A 13502-nucleotide genomic window follows, 5' to 3' on the forward strand; every position below is an offset into this window, starting at 1 on the left:
AGTGCTCACACCCCCTTAGACCACACCCCCTCCTGCCTACGGAACCCCGGGAGGGACACAAGCCTCCTTTCCGCTTTTGCGCCGCTTCCTGATCGCGCGAGACTCGAGGAAGGCGGCGGGGCGGGAAGGCGGCGGAGACGCAGCAAACATGGCGGCGGCGGCGATGGGGACGGCGGCGGCGGCGGCGGCAGCGGCGACGGCAGCGGCGTTGTACCGGGCGGCGGGGGTGCCTCGGGGCAGCTGTCAGGCGGTGAGTGGCCGGCTGCGGTCCGAGGCGGCGGTCACGCGACCGAGCAGGACGGCTCGGGAGAGGCGGCGGGACGGGAGAGCCGGGCTCGCGGCTGACCCGCGGACCCCACCCGGGACTCGGCCCCGCGGAGGGCGGGTCGGGCGTGGCCGCTGGGTCGGCGGGGTGGCGACCCGGGGCCTCCCTCGGCCCGGGGCGGAGGCGCGGCGCCCGCGGTCCCGGCGGCCCCGAGGGAGCGGCCGTCGGCGGGGCTGAGCCCCGGGCGGGGCGCCCGCGCGGGTCCGGGGCCCGGCGTCCGGCGGGACAGGCCCCAGGGGTCTGGTGTCGGGGGGACGCCGCCCCGACGCCGGCCCCGGCGACTGTCGGGAAGGACTTTAAGGCTCCCGCCGGCCGGGGTCCCTGCGGGCGCCTGGCCGGGGAGACGGGGGCTCGCGGCGGCCGAGCCCTGGGCGGGCCGGGGCCTGGGCGGCTAAGCCGCGGGGACGCGGGGGCCGGGCCAGCCCGTGAGCGCGTGGACGGCGCCGCCCGGCCGGTGTCCCCGCGCCGTCTGCGGGCTCAGGGCCCCGGCGGCCGGCGGGGGCGAGACGCGGGGACACCCCGGGGGGGCAGCTGGGGCCGGCTTCCGGCGCGCCCGGGCCGCGGCTTTCACATCCCCCTTGGCTCTGTACGTCGTGCCTTCGCCCCGGCTACGGGCCGTACAGGGTGTCCCCCAAGTGTATGCAACACACGCTTTGAATGCGGAGCTTATTGAAATCGTCTCGTTCTCAAGATGCAGTAGAGGCTGCAGCAGTCAGCTGTTAAAGTGTGTGTGCATTTTTTGGGGGGGGACACCCTGTATATTCTTGGGAATTGATTGCGGCGGTGTTTTCTGCCCCTGGGGGAGCCCAGAGTGTTCCCCTGAAACCCTAAGTGTCTTGGTTGCCGTGGAGAGGTGGGAACCAGATGTGCCCTTGTTGGCCTTGCCTGGTCGGTTTTTTGTGTGTTTTTTCTAAAACCCCTTTCCCACTAATGTTTCCCCCAGCGCGGTGCTGTTTTTAATGCAACTCTAGGTGGTCCGCTGGGACTAAGCCTGGCCCTTTTAGACGTGTCCTGTGAACAGGTGAAATTGGTAACTTGAATTTAGGAAGATGTGAAAAGTTTTGCCAAAAATGAAACCCACCAGTTGCAACAAACAAAAAACAGCAGTCCCTGTGCGGCCTGCTGTTCTTTGGTGATGCTTTGGAGCTTTCGTTGAAGTGAGTCTGCTGCTTTGTTTTTTGTTGATCTGTTAGCCTAGTCTTCTTTTTCTGGTAGTGGTAGAATTGGCACAAGTTGTTCTGTGAGCTTAGTAAACTTGCAGATGCTAATGAAACTTTTATCGTAAAGGTTTTGATTTGTGGTGTGTTTTTCTTTGCAGAACTCTGTGTGGCTTTTCAATTTTAGTTGAAATTCCCTTCATGGCCTTTTGGAGTCCTTTGGTGTGTCTCCAGAGTAAATTTCGATTACTCTACATTTCATCAATGTTGGAGTGGCAAGAAAAAGGAGGAACTGATTTGGGGTGAGAAGGTTAGATTGTGTAACTCTGCTTTTGGATTTCTTCTAACTTGTATTCATTTATGTTTTATGTTTTCTGACCTCCTAAAGCCTCATAATGTCCCCTTTTGCCTTCAAGAATTTGTGTATTTTTTGACAGTTCTGTAATCAGAGAAAACATATTCTAATTCTCTTTGAAGGTCCATGCTATCCCCTCCACAAACCAAACCTAATTTGTCAGGCTCCTCCGTTGATATGTGTTCTATGGCAGAGTAAATCTTTCAGTGACCATAATTATTTGTCTGAAAGTAAGCATGTCAATTGAACTGCAGTCATTTTACGTATGTAGTCCTACCTAACCCCCACATTAAGTTACTGTATAAGTCAGTTGCTAAGTATTCTATTTTATGATTTTAGCCCTTCTCAGAAATGTCAGATGAATAAAACAGATTCTGCTATTCCCTAATCATGTGTTCTCAAAATTCTCCTATAGCTTAGAAAAGAGACTTGGAAGGAAGGTGGTTAAAGAGCGTCTTCTGGTTCTTATATTACCTCTGTTTCATGGTGGTTGTCTTCTAATTTGCATCATGCCCACCCTGTATTGCCAGCTACTGGTTAAGAGGGGTGTGTGTGTGTGTGTGTGTGTGTGTATGTATTGATCAAAAACTTCCCGTTTGTAATACAAGACTGAAGAAGAAAGATCAGAGGATATCATGCAAATAAATCCTTCATCAGAAACCAAAGAAAGGTCAGAATAGTTAGTTACCTGCTTAAGGAAAAGAGGTTTTCATGTTCTTGGGATATCAAAGCTTATTTCAGAAATGTCTTTTTTTTTCACTGGCGTGAGTGTCCTCTGATTGTTTTGAGAGAACCTTATTTTTGAGCCTTGAATGGAAAATTTGGGAGAAGCTATTGACATAAAAATAATTGAATTTTATTCTAGTCAGTTTCTATGTACATATATACCTACACACCACGGAGTACCCGATTTAACTTTAATCAGAGTAACCACAGAGAAAACTCAGAAATTTTGCTGTATCGTAAGGATAGTTATCATAAAGTATAGGGGAAATTCTTCCCTTTGGTTGATATAATTAGATATCAGTTACAGAAAGAGTAGATAAGGCTTGGAATATATCACCCAAATCTATCCTATAAGTGGAGAACTCTTAACTATGCTGCTTTTTCTGATGGCATAATTTTACACATTGAAATGTATAATTTTTTTGGCTAACAAGCTCCAAGGTGTTGAATTCATGGCTTGTAGGAAAGATACTTTCAATAAAAACATTATCGTTTGCTGATTTCCAGAGCAGTTTTTTATGTTATTTTGCACAGGTTTTAAAATTCATCGGTGTTTTAGAGGCATTTCCAGATATCAGTTAATTATGGATTTCTTAGATTAAACTCTCAGTGCTGAGACTGTTGAGTACTTTATTGAAGACAGATGGTTTGGGTATAAAATCTGTATTTTCTTTCAATGTCAAGAAGCTTTCTGTTGCTTCAGAATTAGTGTTTGTTTTCTATTTATCGTGTTTGGATATACTGACTTGAGCTGGAGAAACCTGGGTCTTGAACCAAAGACTCCATTCACATTTCGGCATCTTTCATTCACAGCCTCCAGGGACTAGAGCTGTGCAAGGGCCTGTCATATTGTGCACGTGCGTGTGTGTGTGTCTGTGTCTGCGTATGTTTGTTACAAAGAGAGAGGTCTGAGGTTATAAACCATATCAATATATTTAAAACTCTAAAAATTGTTTTCCTTCACGTTTACAATGTTATTTTCCTTTTTTCCCATTGGCATCCCTGGGTCTCGGATTTGTTTTTTTTTAAGTCCACCATGCATTATGATTGAAAATTAGCACACAATTATGGCAGGGAAAACAGTGAAATTTATAATGTGACAGTGTGATAATAGCCAAGACTGTCAAAATGGGCCAGTTACCCTCTGTGATTAGGTTCATTTATGTTCTTAAAACTTGAGATGCGTGTGTAAAATTACCATTTTCTTCTGCGTGCCTGCTGGCAGTCTCCTGCATTTTCTGTCTTGTCACTCGTATCCGAGCAGTGTTACGCTTTTTATTCAGGATTTGGTAAGGCTTATCTTGCTTATTGAAGCCGGTCAAAGCACATTTAGATATTTTCCAGTGGAAACATCAGTTTTGTTGTAAACTGATTGGCTAGGAGTGATGCTAAGTTGCAAGGTAAATACCAGGATTTCTTCATTATAACTTTTACAAGTAGAACACAGACAAGCTATAGGACCTTACAGCTTTTACAGTTTATAAGACAATTTCCCAGATTAACATCATCATCATGGTTTTTAATCTCCCAATCCTCATACCTTGTCTTTCTTTCTTCCTCCTTGATTTCTTTCTTCCCTTTTTTTTATTGTGGGGGCCTCTGCCTCCAGTACTATGTTAAATAGCAGCAGCCCAGTACAATATACAGGTGATGTATATAGAATTGTATCCCTGAAACCTACATAATTTTATTAACCAGTCACCCCAATAAATTCAATTAAAAAAATAGTAATAGCAAGTATTCTTGTCTTTTTTTTTTTTTTTTTTAAATATGTTTTTATTGATTTTAGAGAGAGGAAGGGAGAGGGGGAGAGAGAGAGATAGAAACATCAATGATGAGAGAATCATTGATCGGCTGCCTTCTGCATGCCCCGTACTGGGGATCAACCCTGCAGCCCGGGCATGTGCCCTGACAGGATGTGAACCATGATCTCCTGGTTCATAGGTCGATGCTCAATGACTGAGCCACGCTGACCCGACTCTTGTCTTGTTCTTGATTCTAAAGGCAATGTGTCTGAATTTTCACCATTGATTGTGACACAGAGTTTTGGAAGACATCCTTTATCAACTTGAAGCTAAAACGTTCTAAATTTGAATAAATGGTTTTGCTGCTGTTGTCTTTCCCCTAAGGTTGCAGTTGGTGCCCCGTGTCAGGCTGACTTTTTCTTAGGTGGGTGGACTGTCTTTTCTCTCTAGACAGTGTTGTGTAATCTGTGTTTCTGAGGTCTTCACATTTCACAGTAATGTGTCTGTCGTCATATGTCCTGTTTTATACTTCAGGTCCCATTCCTTCTGAGAGAGATCTCTAATTCTGGAAATTTATTGATCATTATATTTTATTTATTTATTTGTTTGTTTTTTAATATATTTTTATTGATTTCAGAGAGAGGAAGGGAGAGGGGGAGCGAGAGATAGAAACATCAACGATGAGAGAGAGTCATTGATCGGCTGCCTCCTCACGTCCCTGACTGGGCATGGAGCCCGCAACCCGGGCCTGCGCCCTGACCGGGAATCGAACCCAATCTCCTGGATCCTTGGCCGACGCTCAGCTGCTCAGCCCCGCCTGTCCGGGCATGATCATTATTTTTAAAAACCATTTCTCTTGTTTAGTTTTCTCTTTCTGGAACTCATTCGACACTTCTGTCTGCTAGATTTCTTCACCTTTTCATGCATATTTTCACAGTTCTCCCCACTGCCCTGTGTTTTGAGTTGTGTCCCCCTCAGTTTTACTGAGATATAACATGATTACCTGTTGTTCTTGGTTTCATTCTTAATGATCTTTTTCACTGGAGCGGACTGGCTCACATTTTTTTTCTTTAACCAAAGGGCAAAATTTTAAAGGACAAATAATCAGTAGAATCAACTGTAGTCACAAAACAAATAGTAATACAGTGATACAGTGCTGAGGAAACAGAGCCAGTTCAAGGAAACATGGGAAGATGGGAAAAAGCGACTGAAACAGACCTGGTGGTTCTTCCCTGGTTCCCAAGGCCAGCGCTGCACGATGTAGTCCACTGATCTATAGCAGTAACGTGATCAAGTTAACCAATTAAAACAGGAGTTTTGGTTCTTAAAATGTCGGTCAAGCTTTTGCGAATTGGAAAATACTTGAATGGAACCCTCTCATTTCACAACGTTTTGCTTTTGCATAAAAATATTTTTATTGGAAGAAAAGACTTTTTGCCTTTTAGGTGCTGGACTTCCTAATTTTGTTCTTTCTAGAAAACTGTTTGGAGATTTGATTTGTGAATTTGGGCCATAAACCGATGTGAAGACCCGTTTAGTTTGTGATTACAAAATCCGACATGGGACTTGTCCACTCTGTCAGCATCAGGGATTTTTTCTTTTCTTTCTTAATTTCCTCCCACTCTCATAGTGAGCAGGGGGTGAGTGGTGGTACAGGTGGTTCTGGATTTCTAGGGCAGGGGTGGGGAATGTGGCCTGTAGGCCAAACCGGCTCAGTGCTTGTTTTTATAGTTTTATTGAAACATGGGCCTACTCATTCATTCACATACTGTGTGTGGCTGCTTTTAGCAACAGTGACAAAATTGAGTAGTTTTGACAGAGACTGCGTGACCTGCAAAGCCTAAAATATTTACTGTTTGGCCTCTTACAGAAAGGTCTGCCACCCCCTGTTCTAGATCACTGATTTCTGGGGCACTCATTCACGTGAACCCTGTGAACTTAGGGCCTTTGCTGTCCATAATGATATTCCTTAGCCATGTGGAGCTATTTCAGTGTTGTTGTTTTTTTAATAGATTTGAGAGAGAGGAGGGGGAGGGGGGAAACATTGATGTGAAACTTCAGTCGGTTGCCTCCCCGATGTGCCCCGACTGGGGACTGAACCTGCAACTGGGTATGTGCCCTGACTGGGAATCGAACCCGCCACCTTTTTGTGTATGAGACGATGCTCCAACCAACTGAGCAGGGCCAGCAACTTAAATTTAATTAAATAAAATTTAAAACTCACATCATCTGCAGTAGCCACATTTCAAGTGCTCAGTAGCTATATGCAGCTGGCAGCAACTGTATTGGCTAATGCGGATGGGCCACATGCCATCATCCAGCAGCTGCTGACACCCCTGGTGGGCCACTTGGTTTCCTTACTCGCTGTTGATAATCCCGGCTGACGTGCCTGTTCTTTCACCTGGGCTTATTTTCTCCTTACCCTAGAGTCTTTGTAATTTCCTTCCAGCCTCTAAGACTTAAGTTCGAATCCCAGTTAATTTCACTGTTAAATACATTAATTTTTCACCATTTTGTGTGTCTTCTCTGGTTCTGCAGGAAGATTATACAGTATTTAAAGCAGGGACTGTGTTCTCTGTTGCTCCGCATGGCGCCTTGCAGTGGTGCTTTGTCGCTGTTGTTGTTTTAATAGGTACTGGATCTCCCCAAGTAGTGTAACATTCTTTCGGTTGTTTCCCCCAGGTATAACGAACTGTAAACTTAAAAAGAAAAAAAAAGGCAAAGATGGGTGAGAAGAAGCCAGAGCCTCTGGACTTCGTAAAGGATTTCCAGGAGTACCTGACACAGCAGACGCACCATGTGAACATGATCTCCGGGTCCGTGAGTGGGGACAAGGAAGCAGAGGCTCTTCAGGGAGGTAGACTCATCTTAATACTATTGATAACTCACTTTTATAAACCTAGGAGTGTTTGTGTGCAGCTGTCCATACTATGAAACCGTTATTCCCTGATGGGAACCGCTCCATTTCCCCTAAAAAGATACAGGGCAATTTTTTTCTTTTTTTGGACATGTCAGATTTTTGCTTAGGGAGAGGGAGACCCCCAGGGCTTCACTCATGGCCGAGAACTGCTTTATGGTCTTGTTGGAAGAGCAGGGGTTCTGGTAACAAGAGACACAGTTACCCAAAGGGGTCGAGCATCAGCTTAGCACACAAAGGGCACATTAGGAAATCTGGGTTAGACCTGAGACAAATGGGGGTTTCCTTTTCTTCTCTCTTAAAATGAAGAAAGGGCAGGCCATGTTTACCCGTCTAGGAGGAGAAACGGTTGGAGAAAGCCAAGATCCACTGCAGGTAGACTGTGTCTGTCTAGTCTGCTTTCCACACCCAATGGCATTTGAGCCTGACCCTCACCCAGGGGTCCGTGCGCTGTAGCCATGAGCCCCCTCAGCACCACTAACCATCTCTTTGTCACCTGCAAGCTAAGTGGTTTCTATATTTAAAGATAGTTGGGAAAAAATCTGAAGAATAATGTCATAACGTGAAAATTATATGAAACTCATACTTCAGCACCCATAAGTAAAGGTTTATTGAAATCTAGGCACACGTGCTTATTTACCTGTTTTCTGTAGCTGTTTTTGTACTACAGCTGCAGAGTTGAGTAGTTGTGATAGAGACCATGTGGCCCCCACAGCCTGAAGTATGTGCTGTCTGACCCTTGCAGGAAAAGTTGCCTGGCCCTTGACCTAGATGGTCTGTGGACTTGTAGTTCAGAGACCAGCAGCAGAGACCTGCCAGCTTGTTAGACATGCAAACCGTAAGGCCCCACCTCAAGTCCACTGAATCAGAGTCTGCATCTTAGTGAGCTGTCCAGGTGATTCATACACACTTAGGTGTTGAGTGTCTTGGGCTTGGGCAGCAGCGGGAGGGAGGGGCGCTGAGCCTCATGCCTCCAGTGCAGTGGCGTTGCAGCGGCTGGAGGTGCACCAGCCAGCAAGCTTGTGTCTCCCCCGGGAGGGTGGTGCCTGAATTCTTCACGCCAGCGCTGCTGCCTCCGGGGAGTGCAATAGAAGTGCTTTTCCCTCAAAGCTGCAGGCGTGAAAATTTCCCTGCAGACACTAGTGTTCAGATTGCCGGATGGGGAGTCAGGAGACCACAGTCATCCCCACTGTTTGCTCTTTCCCCATCGTGAGCACTGGCCCCTTCAGGCCCTTCTACAAAGAAGCAGTCGGATTAGGTAAAGAGCAGAATGCTCTCAAATTCTTAACAGTTCTAACATTTGAAGGAATCAAATGCAGTCTTTTCCTTTATGTGCTTAATTAGAATTTTAAGATTCTAAATGCAACCCAGACTCTAGGACACATACAAATGAGTGGAACGGAGCAAAACTCCACATTAATTGGTTTAGGCTAAAGTAAGTAGAGTTAGGATTTTGGGAGACTTTCATTACTTCCAGTTATATTTATAGAAGAGGCTAGAGCCTTACACGTGTGTTTAGCTGCCACCACTGGTCACTCCTGTTTCCTCACCTGTCTCAAGGGCAGTGCCCTCTTCTCTTCTGCAAAAGCATGTAGAAACTGATAAAAATTTGTAAGTAAGCTAAGTAAACTACCATTTTATAAAAGATTTTCTGCCAGTTAAGACTAAAATGCTATATTGAGTTGATTCTGAGATGCGTAATTTCTTTTGCTATGCTTTGTTTATAGCTGGAACAGACGGTGATCAGAATGGACTTGATCACCCTTCTGTTGAAGTTTCCCTGGATGAAAACTCAGGAATGTTAGTAGATGGGTTCGAAAGGACCTTTGATGGGAAGCTCAAGTGTCGGTATTGCAACTATGCCAGCAAAGGGACGGCCCGGCTGATTGAGCACATCAGAATCCACACAGGTAAGGAGAGGGCTGGGAGGGGCCAGGAGGGCAGGCTGATCGTCATATAAGTAGTTCTAGTGGTTTAAAGGTGAAGGTTGGCAGAAGGTTTGAATAAATGGGGAAGTTACTCCATTTTTACAAAGCAATAGCATGACATACAGACGGGAAGTGAGGCCCTCGCAGAGCTTCCCCCTTCTTGAGTCACCTTTCTCCTTGATCCACACAGTCTCTCAACACCTGCCTGCTTCTCAGGCCAGACACGTTCATGCTGAAGGCAACAGGAAGTGATAACCACATTTCTATCTTTATCTTCACTAAGGATGTTTCTGTTCAGACCAGGGAGAGGGTCTCTTTATGGTTGCAGACTACACTGTTCATCCTCATGTCTCACCTTAGCTCTCCCTTCTGCTGTGCAACCTTCCTGACTACACCTTGTCCTGGCCCAGACCCGGTCAGGGGGTCCCTCTGTGCCCCAGTGGCTCCCCACGCCGTGTGGTGGCCTGAAAACCTTGATGACAGGGACTGTGTCATCGCCGTCTTTGGGCCCCCAGAGCCCAGCAGAGCACCTGACACATAGTAGGTACTCTGTGCTTGTTGTTAAATGAATGACCCCAAATCTCATATTTCAGATATTTATTTTACATGTTTGGTCATCTTCAACTAACAGCACTAACTAAAATGTCCCTTCTGGCCACGGAAGTGGCGGGGGAAGGTAGAGGTGAGGCTGGCAGTTTCGAAGAGACACTTTGCATAGCTCACACTTGGACTAGCGAACCTGTTTCAGTTTTCAACTTTCCATTTGATAAGAGGACATTTATGTAGCTCTGGCCGGTTTGGCTCAGTGGCTAGAGCGTTGGCCCATGGACCAAAGGGTCTGGAGTTCGAGTCTGGTCGAGGGCACATACCTCGGTTGCAGGCTCAATCCCCGGCCCTGTGTTTGGGGTGAATGGCGGAGGCAACCAATTGATGTGTGTGTCTCTCTCTTTCTCCCCCTTCCACTCTCTGTAAAGCAATGGAAAAAATATCCTCAGTGAGGATTAAAAAAAAAAAGGTTTATGTATTTTTTTCCTGAGGAAGGGGTATTTGTGTGTGTGTGTAAATATGTGTGAATAGGGGTCATGTATACATGAACATGTAACTCTGGGGCATCCTTTTGGTAAAGTTGTCATCATGTGGGGAATGTTATGGTCAGTTGTGCTATTTCTTCTTTCCTCAAATGCCAGTGGAAGCTGTAAAATGTTCACACTATATTGACTAATAGAACATACCTGTGTATCTCAAATTGTTGCTGATGAGTCCTGAAGCTTTGTTTGCAGGTTTCTTTACAAATTCTAATGACATATTGTGCAAATGTGAATTTCTGAAAAGCATTTTTTTTAAAAAAACATTTTATATTCACCCTAGGAGTGAGAATATTTTTTCCATTGATTTTCAGAGAGAGTGGAAGGGGGAGAGAGAGAAACATCGGCGTGATAGAGACACATTAATTGGTTTCCTCCTGCACGCGCCCCATCCGGGGGTGGGGATCAGACCTGCAACTCAGGTACGTGCCCTTGACTGGAATCGAATCCGAGACCCTTCGGTGCACAGGCTGACACTCTAACCACTGAGCCACGCCAGCCAGGGCAAGCATTTTATTTTTGATCAATTTCAAATCTAATGAATGGACAAAACATGAAACTAGACATAAATGAGCTCCTCTTGCAATGTCTCCTCCACTTTTCTTTTTCAACAGGTGAAAAACCTCATAGATGTCACTTATGCCCATTTGCATCTGCTTATGAGCGTCATCTGGAAGCCCATATGCGTTCCCATACAGGAGAAAAACCATACAAATGTGAATTATGTTCCTTCCGCTGCAGTGATCGAAGTAACCTGTCCCATCATCGAAGGCGCAAGCATAAAATGGTACCAATTAAAGGTGCTAGGTCTTCCTTAAGCAGCAAGAAAATGTGGGGGGTTTTACAGAAGAAAACAAGCAATCTGGGCTATAGCCGAAGAGCACTCATCAACTTAAGCCCACCCTCCATGGTGGTTCAGAAGCCAGACTACCTTAACGACTTCACCCACGAAATCCCCAGCATCCAGACTGACTCCTATGAAAGTATGGCGAAGACCACATCCGCTGGAGGCTTACCAAGGGACCCCCAAGAACTCCTGGTCGACAACCCTTTAAATCAGCTCTCCACTCTCGCAGGACAGCTGTCCAGTTTGCCACCTGAAAACCCGAACCCCGCGTCCCCCGATGTAGTGCCCTGCCCAGATGAGAAGCCTTTCCTGATGCAGCAGCCCTCCGCCCAGGCGGTGGTCGCGGCTGTGTCCGTGAGCCTCCCTCAGAGTACCTCCCCCACCAGCCCTGAGCCTCGGCCGTCACAGAGCCAGAGGAACTACAGTCCCGTGGCTGGGCCGAGCAGCGAGCCGAGTGCGCACACGAGCACACCCAGCCTGGGAAACAGCCAGCCGAGCACGCCTGCTCCAGCCCTGCCGGCCCAGGACCCGCAGCTCCTGCACCACTGCCAGCACTGTGACATGTACTTTGCTGACAACATCCTTTACACCATCCACATGGGGTGCCACGGGTATGAAAACCCTTTCCAGTGTAACATCTGTGGGTGCAAGTGTAAGAACAAGTACGATTTTGCCTGTCATTTTGCAAGAGGGCAACACAACCAACACTGATGGGAAACTCCCGTTACTCTTTACTTGGTTTTGACTTTTTGTGTTTTGTAGTTTTATCGTTTTTTTTTTTTGGCGGGGGGGGGGGGAAGGGGCCCATCCCTAATAAGGTGTATGCTAATTTAAAGTTTATACATTATATTTATAGAAAAAAATTTGACAGTGGAAAGAGATGTTTTCCCTTTTTTTCATAAAAGCCTGGTCAGGGTCGTTTATATATTAGAACAATTAGACACATCGGTGTCTGTTTTCCCCTTTCGTTTAGACATTTGAGGATTGAAGTGCAATCTTAATCTCCCAGGTGTGCATTTAAATTTCCCACATTTATGGTCCAGATAAACTTCAAAGCTTGATACTAGATGTTTCAACATACACGTTGCAGCTATATGTCATTTCTGCCATGTTTCAGAATGGTAGAATAAATTACTTTCTCACAAAATTTGTTAAAACTTATTTCAATGTTTAGCAGAGAAATTGCCTTTAAAATTGCTCTTAGTTGGAATACTATTTAATTCACATAGTTTAAGTTGAATTAGTAGCTTAGACTGGTAGTAAAGCTATTTCAGAGTATAGTAAACCTTTCTTTTTTCCATAAGGGAAAATATAAAACAGTTCATTCTTTTTATAAAAATTTGGGAGAAATGTTCTGAAAAGAAATGCAACTTAAGGCTTTACATTGAAAATGGAGTTTAATTTTTAAAAACCTGTTTGTTCAATTTCTGGTTTAAAAACACATTTTTTTTATTGGACTTTTTATTACACTTCTACTTTATTTTTAAAACCACATATAAATACATGAGGACGCTGGAAATATCAGAGGATTGATGATCCATGAGATGCCTTTTTTCTTTTAGTTTGAACCTTACATTTAAATCCTTCCTTCTGACGTGTTACTGTTGGGTGAGGCTAATACTAAGAATCTGTTCTTGCCCTGTTCCTTTGATGACCAAAGAGGTGAGTGGAGGTCCTATCTGGTTCCAGGAAATAATCCTTAACAAAATCTCTGAACTTCCTTTTTCCTGCCTTGTATCCATTTGTTGTCCATAATTTCCCAAAAAAGGTGTGTATAGGAACACCCGGGAAAATGTGATGGTGAAGTAGTATTTTTTAAAAAGAACACACATCCCAAATGAACTCTGGTCTCCTCTTCAGAATTGGCCATCTAAAACATCTGTGTGAATTCAAGCTGGAGTGCTTCCCTGTGGTGTACCATCCTCCCTGTGCAGGGACAAACTGGAAACTGATTCAACCGTCACCTTAGTGGGAAAGGACTTAAAAATGTGAAAATAGATATAAAATGCATTTAAACATATTTAATTTGTTTACAGAAATAAGACTTGCTAAATAAATCTAGAGTAATTTTGAATGGGAGGCTGTTGCTTATATATTGTGTAATAACTAGCTTACCCTGAACAGAGCTTGGTCAAACAATAAACTATATTGTTACTAACTGTTGGTTTCTGTGTAATTTGCAAAAATTTTATTTTTAATTTGGTTCAAAGCTTCAAAGTGTTACTAAGTGGCTTTGTAAAGAGAATGTCCTAACGATGGAGCATTTATTAACCCAAAAGGACCACTGTTTTTGTTGGAGTAAATGAAAGGGAAACACTGATGGTATATTTATGTCCACAAAACTCCTGAGTGCCATTAGCGGATCTTCTGCCCTCCCAAGTGCTGGAAAGCCATTAAAGTGGGTGCTCGTGGTCTAA

At 45.1% G+C, this 13502-nt stretch overlaps 1 protein-coding gene across 7 annotated transcripts; it reads left to right on the forward strand.

Moving 5' to 3' along the window:
• The first annotated feature begins 40 nt into the window (after positions 1 to 40).
• Positions 41 to 13243, forward strand: IKZF5 (IKAROS family zinc finger 5). 7 transcript variants are annotated; one of them, XM_081158345.1, is made up of 5 exons: positions 41 to 250; positions 1644 to 1784; positions 6991 to 7165; positions 8953 to 9135; positions 10853 to 13243. In XM_081158345.1, exons 3-5 carry the CDS (start codon positions 7033 to 7035, stop codon positions 11794 to 11796), a joined length of 1260 nt encoding a protein of 419 aa, XP_081014471.1. In that variant the 5' UTR covers positions 41 to 250; positions 1644 to 1784; positions 6991 to 7032; the 3' UTR covers positions 11797 to 13243. The 7 variants fall into 7 exon arrangements, with proteins under 7 accessions (XP_081014471.1, XP_081014472.1, XP_081014474.1 ...); XM_081158346.1 differs by having other exon boundaries at positions 109 to 250; positions 1644 to 1792; XM_081158349.1 differs by having other exon boundaries at positions 115 to 250; positions 6991 to 7124.
• Positions 13244 to 13502: the final 259 nt, after the last annotated feature.

The sequence above is a fragment of the Miniopterus schreibersii genome (genome assembly GCF_964146895.1).
Source record: "Miniopterus schreibersii genome assembly, chromosome: 14".
Classification (NCBI taxonomy): domain Eukaryota; kingdom Metazoa; phylum Chordata; class Mammalia; order Chiroptera; family Miniopteridae; genus Miniopterus; species Miniopterus schreibersii.

Coding starts and splice junctions, on each gene's coding strand:
- IKZF5 (XM_081158345.1), top strand. CDS start 7,033: ATGGGTGAGAAGAAGCCAGAGCCTCTGGACTTCGTAAAGGATTTCCAG. Junction 7,166..8,952: donor AGCAGAGGCTCTTCAGGGAG/GTAGACTCATCT, acceptor CTTTGTTTATAG/CTGGAACAGACGGTGATCAG. Junction 9,136..10,852: donor GCACATCAGAATCCACACAG/GTAAGGAGAGGG, acceptor CTTTTTCAACAG/GTGAAAAACCTCATAGATGT.